A 9,147-nucleotide genomic window follows, 5' to 3' on the forward strand; every position below is an offset into this window, starting at 1 on the left:
ATGGAGCATTTCACGGACCCCAAAGGCCCATGATCTTTGCTCCATCACACCAAGGGATTACTTAAGCTCATTTTTCCTAATTTGCAAGATAATATGGTTAGATGCAAGCTCTCAAATGTCCAAATCATTACAAGGTTCGGTTTAGGGAAAACCATTTTCTTGTAGACTTTGGATAATGCCATAGGTCGTCTTCCAAATTCAAGTTGTAAGACCTTTTCCCCTTACCCAAATCATGCCAAAATTGATTTGGAAACCATTTCGATGTGTTGAAAGCTCTTTAGTAGTCTTCCCTTCCTCATGTATGGCAATTTGGAGCATCTCAAAGCTTTATTTTTCCATTGCATGAACGATCTTAACTTAGGATTAAAAAAAATCCTAAGTTCAAATTTCTTTGCTTGTAGACACAAATTCCACAAGCATTCACCCATCTCTCCATGCATGATAATTGGAACCTTCTAAGGCTCCAAACACATACCACTGCATGACTTTTGGAGCTTTCCTGATGCTCCAAATGTGTTACCGTTTGACCCCTAGCATGTTTTAGGGGTTATCATCAACTCTTGTCATGTCTTGCATTATGGCTTTTCCTAAAAAAATCCTTAATGCATCATGTTACAAGCTTTAGAAACTTGGAGCCAAAACCCAAGTTTTCTTACATCTTTTGTTGGAACCCTAAAACCAACAAGCATCCTCTCATGTGGGATGAGTTGAAGTCCCTCAAGCCTTCACATGTATCACCACAGGAGTCTTTCAAATCTAGAAAATCAAATTCTAGGTTTTCTTCATTCCATATGTTGAAACACATAAAACAACAAATGGTTCTCTTGCTCGTTGCTCTCTAAATAACTTCTAAAGAAACTAAAAAGAGCACTAGTAAGTTGTAGGAAACAAATCGTAAGTCCCATTTTCGTTTGCTAACAACACAAAGTTAGCAAATAAACATTTCCCTTCTCATGTGTGATAGTTTGGAATTCCCTAAAACTCCAACTTATCATTATATGAAAATTTTGTAGTTTAGAACCAAACTCTAAGCTATCAATCCTTTTGTTGGAATACAAGAAACCAATATATCTTTTCTCATGCAAGATATTCTAAGGCTCCTCAAGCCTTTTAAACATATCATTGCATGAGTTCTTTAACCTTAGGACCAAATCCTAGGTTCTTTCCCCCTCTTGCTTGTTGGTACAAAATTAACAAGTTAAGGTCATCCTTCTTTCAACCCCTAAGTTGTAGGAAATCTATCAAACTATTCTCTTCATTGGAACATAAAACCAATGAATGATCTCTTGGTCTTAGAATTCAAATCCTAATTCCCCTTCTCCTACGACTTAAAATTGTATGAGATCAGCTAATCCCCCTCATTCTGCTAACCCATGTTAGGTGAGTGAACCTTTTTCTTCAGGCACCTAAAAGCCTAATGAACTTTCATGAACTTTTAACCTACAAGTTGCACTTCACTTCCCCTTTCCTACAACTCTAAAGTTGTAAGAAATCATTTCATCCCCCCTTTCTTACAATCTGAAAATTGTAGGAAACTAACCCATTCTCTTAAGGTCCTGAATTAAGAGAATGTACACCTTTCTTTGAACACCAAATGTTCAAGAAATGATCATGAGCTTGTAACCCTCAAGTTGCACGCCTCTTCTTTCATTTGCCGTACACACATTTGGCAAATGATGGTACATCATTGAACACATAGTTTAATGATTTACCTTTTCATGTACAACTTATAGGTTGTATTTTCCTTCACATCTTACCGCAACTCAAAAGTTGTATGAAGATATTTTCATTCTCTCAATCCAAATTTTGAGAATGTGCACTTACCCTTGAACACCAAAATGTTCAAAGAATCCTCTTGGGATTTTGACTTCCAAGTCACATCCCCTCTCCTTTTCTCCTCTAACCCAAAATTGGAGGAATGAACCTTTTCTTTGAACACTAAATGTTCAAAGGAACTCCTTCAATTTGCAATCCCTAGATTGCACATTGAACTACTTCCCCTCCTACAAATCTATTATAAGCAACCACCAAAATTCTCTTCATTTATCTTAACCCAATGTAAGAAAATGAAACTCCACCTCCTTGAACATAAAAATTCAAGGAGGCGCCTTCTTGATTTGTAACCTTAAAATTACAAATCCTCTTTCATTTCTATAGGCTCCAAAAGTCTTAAGGAATTCCTTACCTTAGCTCGAAGCCATAGGTTCCTTCACTTTCTCTTACCTTCTACTCTCCTAAACCAAAGTTAGGAGAGTATACCCCTATCTTTGAATACCAAATGTTCAAAGGGACGTTCGGAAGGTTGCAACTCCTAAGTTGCACCTTACTCTCTTCTCTACAAACCCAAAATTATAAAGAAATTCATTTTTTCTACAACTCAAAAGTTGTATGGAACTCTCTTGTACTCAACCTATGTTGAGTTGTTCAATCTTATTCCAAATTATCTTACTTGTTGAACCAAAAGCAATAAGTAATCTCATTCCTTCATCCTTCCAACTCAAGTTGGAAGGGTGTAACTCTCTTGTTGGACATAAAAGTGTCCAAAGATTTTCATGAATGTGTAACCCATAAGTTGCATATTCCCTCAATTCTCCTCCAACTTCAAAGTTGTAGGAGATTTCCCTTCTCTTTAGCTCCAAAAGGTAGAGAGAGTTCTCCAACCTTTAGCTCAAAAGTTAAATGTTAGATTTCTCCTTTCTCTTCTTAGCCCCAAAAGCTAAGGAGAATTCTTCCAACACTTGGCCCAAAAGCTATGTGTTGGACTCTCGTTCTACCCGTTCTTTAGCCTCAAAGGTAAAAGAATTCACTCTTTTCCTAGCTCTAAAAGTTAGGAAGAGAATTCCTCTAACATTGAGCTCAAAAGCCACATGTTGAATACTTTCTCCTTAGACCCAAACTCTAGAAGGACTCTTAGTGTGACATACCACACAAGCCTCTCACACTTAGGTGCACAACCCCTTAGGCATGCTAGGATTAAGATTTTTTTTTGTGTGTGCATGTGATTGATGTTGTGGAGTGATTGCCTTTTAGATTGTCTGTGTTGTGAGCACTTGCCCTTAAGTGGTTAGTATAAAAATATATAAATGCTTTTCTGTGCAAGTGTCTATATCTAAGAAGGGGTAAATGTCATGATTATGTTAATGCTCTTTGCTTGCAGGCGCTGCTTAAAACCCCCCAAGAGGCATGACCAATAGGGTAGAAGCAGGTGCCTAGCACTTAGCACTCTAAGTGCTAGACTAATTTTGGGATGATTATATGCTTATTATATAAACTGTCTCCTAACTATGTTTTGTAGGTTTGAGTCTTTTTCCATTTTATATCATGTATTTGATTAGAAGTAGAATGTAAAAATTGTGGGGCTTGGATTAGAAAGAAGGATTGAGGGAGAAAGTACCTTTTTGGAGATGAAGCTTAAAGACCCCTCTGAAGGTTGAAGCTTGAAGACCCCCCACAAGTAGAGTCTGTAAGTTTAACTGGGTTGTATAATGACAGACAACTCAGCTGTCAAATATGTCTGTAATAACTTGGACTCTATCTACATTTATTGCACTTTATTTATATACAAAAGCATGTGTTTTTTGTTTACTGGGTGTGCAATAGAACAACATGTCTTTAATAGGTTTCTTTTATTTGTTTTGTTTGGGTATGGCTTGGACTCTGTTGCGTTAGGCTCTTAGGATAAAATAAATTTTCTACCTCTTAACATGTAAGCAAATCTAAAAATGAAATTAGGTTCCATGATTTTTTAAGAAAAGAAAATTTGCTTCTCTCTCTTTCAAAGAGCCAAATTTTTCAAAAATTTAAAACAATCATGCATGGCCAAAAGCATGTTGCATATATAAAACTCTCACTTAAGGACTACATAATAAAAAAAGTTTGCATTTGTGAGTCAGCATATGCATACCCACATAATTAGGTATCTTGGCCTCAAAGCCAAGCTATAAGTCCTACCTTCTAAATAAAAACAACCATACACTCTACATTTGCATTGAGACCAAGACATATGGTTTTAAAAGCGATTAGGAGGGTTTAGCTGGTAGTCCCTTCCAGGCGGGACAGTAAATCCAGAGGTCGGGCAGATTATGCCTCATGTGATGTGTAATTTGTAAGTCCCTTTTACACTCGTTAGATTCAGGTTCGAGGCACTACTTATCGGTAGTCCTCACCTTAGGCTTAGGGTCTGAGGCATGGATTGATTCCAAATCACCCTATAAGCCTTCATCTTTCGGGCAATTCTTCCAACGAGTGTTGTTGGGATGTAAGCCCCAATATTCTAATAAAAATATCAACTTAAACCAAAATTAGTTTGAGCACCTCTGAGTTTCTCTCAGAATCAAGTGCTCCTACTTCACCTCCCTTGGTCTTCATTCCAAAATCTAATTCCTAGTTGATCACCTCTTTCTTGAAATTCCTAAAGGGACAAAACTTCTTTAACTAAGACATTCATGGATTTCAAAAATCAAATCTTAGCCAATGTTTAAATGACTTCAAAAAGAAAGTAAAACCACTAGTTTAATCAAAAGTTTTCCCAAGCCAAAACTTGGGATGTAATTAACCATAGGGGTTTGCCCCTATGGGACGTCTGTACCCCAGAAATAAATAAACCCCACTCGACCAAACATCGAGTGGGGGAATCTCTGTTAATAATTATAAATTTTATTATTAAGTCTATAAGGAATTGATATTTTTACCCTTCGGGATAATATGTCATGTTCTTATGACGTACTCGATGATAAAATATGCAATCCGTTTGAGGATACAAAAATTCTCCAACAGTTTGTCGCTAAATGACACCACTAAATTATGGTTATGGCTAAAGCCTGTATGTTCCCCAACAACATCAAATCATTGAGCAATGAATTAATATGATCTAATTGGGCACGAAGCCCTCTATTAGTTAAGGTGGATTCAGATTTCTCTCTTTAGACATATATTTACCCAGGTCTTAGGGTACCCTTGGACGAAGCAACTTATGGCTGCCGACAAGAATCCTTCGATCAGGTTTGGTCGACTACCTCTTCTGACTAAGTAGACTAGGGACCATGCTGACCTGGGATGACATAACCATGGGATCTTGATTGGGTCCATCATCCATTCCTCCACCATCTGCTTTACGTGTAAGATAGTGAAATTTCTAATTTTAAATATCAAATTCTCATATACATGCTATGTACTTGATTGACAACTGGCCTTAATCGAAAGTTTTCTCTCGTTATCGGGAGGGGTAATTAACCATAGCGGCTTGCGTCTATAGGAAGCTAGAACTCAGATCTAAAGTCCTCGCAAAATGAGGACAAAATCTCTGGGTAGTGTCTTATTTCAAGTCCAATATGCCTTTTGAAAATTTACCCCGAAACCTAATTCGTTAAAAACTCTCCTGAAGGTGGGGGAGGTCGGGACGCAAATTTTCGGAGCCCACAATGTAATAATGAGATAATTATAATGCAAACATGTAATCAAAATAAAAAAATTCATGCACAAGTAATATCTTCAATAATTATAAATTTAAATGCCTTTGATAATTAAATTATTAACTTCTTTGGTAGCATAATAAGCAAAATTCATATGGTCTTTTGGAATCTTGTGTTTCCTTCCTTTAAAAATTTGGTCACTTATAAATGAAATAAATATGAGAGAATGAAAACAAAACACCCATTATTCAGCATACACCATCATTGCATTTGCATTGAGAACACTTATGAAATAATAAGTAATAGCTTAAGGTGAGAGTAAAATATAGTTTGACATTATTTAATACTAATAAAGTGTTCATATATCAAAATATTTATGATTCAATGTACGCGATCATTTTATGAACTTTGTCATAGATATAATTTTAAACATAAAGTGTAAATAGTGTAGTCTAAAATAAAATATATTTAAAATTTATCCCAAAAAATATTCTCCTCAAAAGTTGCTTCCCCAAAAATTTGCTCATCAAAAACTCCCTCTCCAAAGGTTTTAAAATCATCAAATTCAAGATTTTCAATTATATCGTCATCACATTCATCTTTATAACATATGTGATGTAAAACTTATTATTTTACCCAAATAATGAATTTATATATCGTTAGTAACTTAGAAATTTACTTTGAATTTTCCTATCACATGTCATATTGGTCTTTTTAGTATTTGTAATAACATCTTCTTTATAAATTTTACTTTTGAATTTATCATGATCAAGTTCAAAAATAGGTTCATCATCAATTATCTAAAAATCTGGTCTTAAAAGTTGTCTAGTCCAAAGGATCATAAATTCTTTTAAGGTACAACTTACAAAGCAAATATGAGTTTATGGGACTATGAATTGTCATCATAAGCTAAAAGTGAGAAAATACTGAGTTATTGAGTAAGCATTTGTTTAACATATGTTTTATTAATAAAGAGTATATATATTTCTCATATTAAGATTGTACTAAACATACACAAGATCATTTTGCTTTTAATGCTCCTAATGATTTCTTCTCTTGGTATTAATTTGCTCAAACACACTCTAATTTATTTCACATCCAAAGTAGTTATTTGATTGAGAATATGTATATCCGGCTTTTGTAAATTCAGAATGCTAGAGCCAAACATTTCTCACCATTCATCAAAATGAAATAAATATTAAAATTATTGATTTAGTTAAAGGTGTAGAAATATCATAAATATAACAAAATAAGTTATGATGAGTTAACCAGGTTGCATTTCTTTTGACTTGTGAGAGCTATCAACTTTTCAAAGTATTTAAAATTATCTTGATAAACTACAACCTTATTCATTGCAAATATAAGCTTACTACATATATTTTTATTTTCAATTACTTAAACTAAATCTTCATGACTTCAGGTTTATAACTATAGTTATCTTGATCATATTGGAAATAAGGTTTCAAGAAATGAATGAATATCTTAATGAAGCTGGCAATCCCATATTTTCTTTATAATATTTATATATGATCTATATAATATTTTTTTATTCCTAAATTTTTTTAAGTGACGTCTTCTTATTAGAATCAATCACCATAATATCCTTATAAGTGAGCCTAATAATTTTGACATAATTAAGAAATCATTTCAAAACTTAACATCCAAAATGATGAAATTTGCCTCTTTTCCTTCAATAATTTCTGGCAACTTTGACTTTGTATAATACTTGCTAGTTATGAATGCCTGCAAATCATGCTTTTGATTATGAATACTTTTTAAAGTGTTAAAAATAGTTGCAAAACATTTTATTCTGTATAATTATATAGGCACGCACCTTGCAGTGTCTGGTTTTCTTTTTTTCTATTGGCGAAATTCAAGTTTCTAATCCACCCTATAAATGGAAAGGCCGAGAGTTTCAGTCAGTAGGATAACTATAACAAAATTTGAATGCATCCTAATCCTCATTACTTTCACGAATTGAACTCCAAGTAGGAAAAAAGATTGCTTGTGATGGTGATGACTATCAGGTGATGACATAGGGCTGCTAAAACATTCTTGGTTATCTTACCTTTGCTTATTTCCTTGTTCAGGGAACTCTGAAAGAAATTATATCTGCTGTTATTGAGAATCGGCTTTGGTAATATACTGCTTCTTACAGCGATCTTACTACCAATGTTTATCAGAAGTAAGATGTAGAAGAGATTTAGTTACTGATTAGTAAATAGAATGAATGGAGCATGTGACTAACCTTGTGTTATTAGCCCTTACAGCTACATACATTCATTCAATCTGCATAGCTTTTTGAATTAGCTTGTTCTGGCAACTATATGAGTTGGTCCCTTCAGTATTTCTGTTTTTCAATATTTCAAATATCCTTGTGGATTGACTTTAGATTTGGAGTGGTAAATCTTAATTATGAAAAGGATAAGCCCGCCCACATTTGTTTTCTCAGCTCTAGTCTATCGACCCATCTTTGGCTGTCCTGCTTAAACCTACCGACTTTTTTTCCGACTGTCTTCTACCAATTTGACCTTCAAAAGTGCGTTGGCCTCAGCTTGAATGCTCTCTGTAACATCAGTAACAGTTGTTGTATGTACACAAACACACTAGTGAATTCCTAACACTTGGCACCCTCTGGAACAAAATAGCTTCCATTTCGTTATATTTCTTTTATTTATGTAATGATATGCGATGCCATTTACATGACATGCATGACAATCCTAGTTCTTTGTTTATCAGCAAAAATTTTGGACACTCTTTTTTTTTTTTTTGGTTAAGTAATATTTGTGCTCTTTGTATATATATTCTTTTCGTGCATTTGTACTTCAATTCTTTTGTTTATCTAATGCTTAATTTTGCTTATTCTAATTTGGTCAAATGTTGGTCGTATTATGTAATGTATTGTTGCTTCTTAAATTTAGGGTTTAATTAATGTTGTTTATATTGTTCAATTTTCAAAATTTGCATCTTAATGTAAGTCATATTGATATATTTATTAGCTAAAAGAAATTGAATAATCTCAAATTTAGACCTAACTTAAAAAGAAAGTTGTGAAAATATAGTGCATTTCATTAACCTTCATATATAATATAATATTGTGTTTTATTTGATTTTATTTTATATTTTTTTTATATTATTATATTTTTCTATTATATTTTCAATTTAATTATAAATTATTCAAAACTTTTAATATCTTATGTTTTTTTTTTTAAATAATGTGTGCCCCAATTTGCTCTATATATTATGATCATTTATTGGCTATCTAGTTTGAGATATGTCCTTCATAGTATAAATCTCTCATGTAATATTAATATTTGTGACTATTACATTTAGGGGTGTCAAAATGAGTTATATGGTCTGGTTCATGTTCAATCAGAAATTGGCCCACCTTTAATTGATTCGACATAAACATGGCTTGATTAGATCAGAAATTCAAACCTGGACCCGATCCGCTAAGCCATGAGCGTGAGCGAGAGGGCGAGGTAGTGAATGAGTGAGTAGGGGTGTCAAATTGGGATTTCGAGTCGGGTCTGGGTCCAACCCGAAACTGTCATGCCTTTAATTAATACGACCTGAACCCAACTTGATTAAACAAACGGGTTAAAAATTCAGACCAGGACTCGACCCGCTAACCCGCGAGTGCAACGAGCGTTGATCAAGAAGGCGAGGGCTGCAAGGGCAAGGGGACAAGGACGAGGGGGCGAGCACAATTTTGAGTCAAACGGGTTGTTTTTAG

At 34.1% G+C, this 9,147-nt stretch overlaps 1 protein-coding gene across 3 annotated transcripts in view; it reads left to right on the forward strand.

Annotated features, from left to right (window-relative positions):
* LOC110096800 overlaps positions 1-7,774 on the forward strand; it is a 31,536-nt gene extending 23,762 nt beyond the window's left edge. For all 3 annotated transcript variants that reach the window (XM_020822887.2, XM_020822886.2, XM_020822885.2), the window contains one exon: positions 7,502-7,774. In XM_020822887.2, coding sequence (XP_020678546.1) covers positions 7,502-7,552 — 51 coding nt within the window. In that variant the 3' untranslated portion in view covers positions 7,553-7,774. The remainder of the gene's footprint in view (positions 1-7,501) is intronic.
* Positions 7,775-9,147: the final 1,373 nt, after the last annotated feature.

The sequence above is a fragment of the Dendrobium catenatum genome, unplaced genomic scaffold, assembly GCF_001605985.2.
Source record: "Dendrobium catenatum unplaced genomic scaffold, ASM160598v2 fragScaff_scaffold_1166, whole genome shotgun sequence".
In the NCBI taxonomy this organism is placed as follows: domain Eukaryota; kingdom Viridiplantae; phylum Streptophyta; class Magnoliopsida; order Asparagales; family Orchidaceae; genus Dendrobium; species Dendrobium catenatum.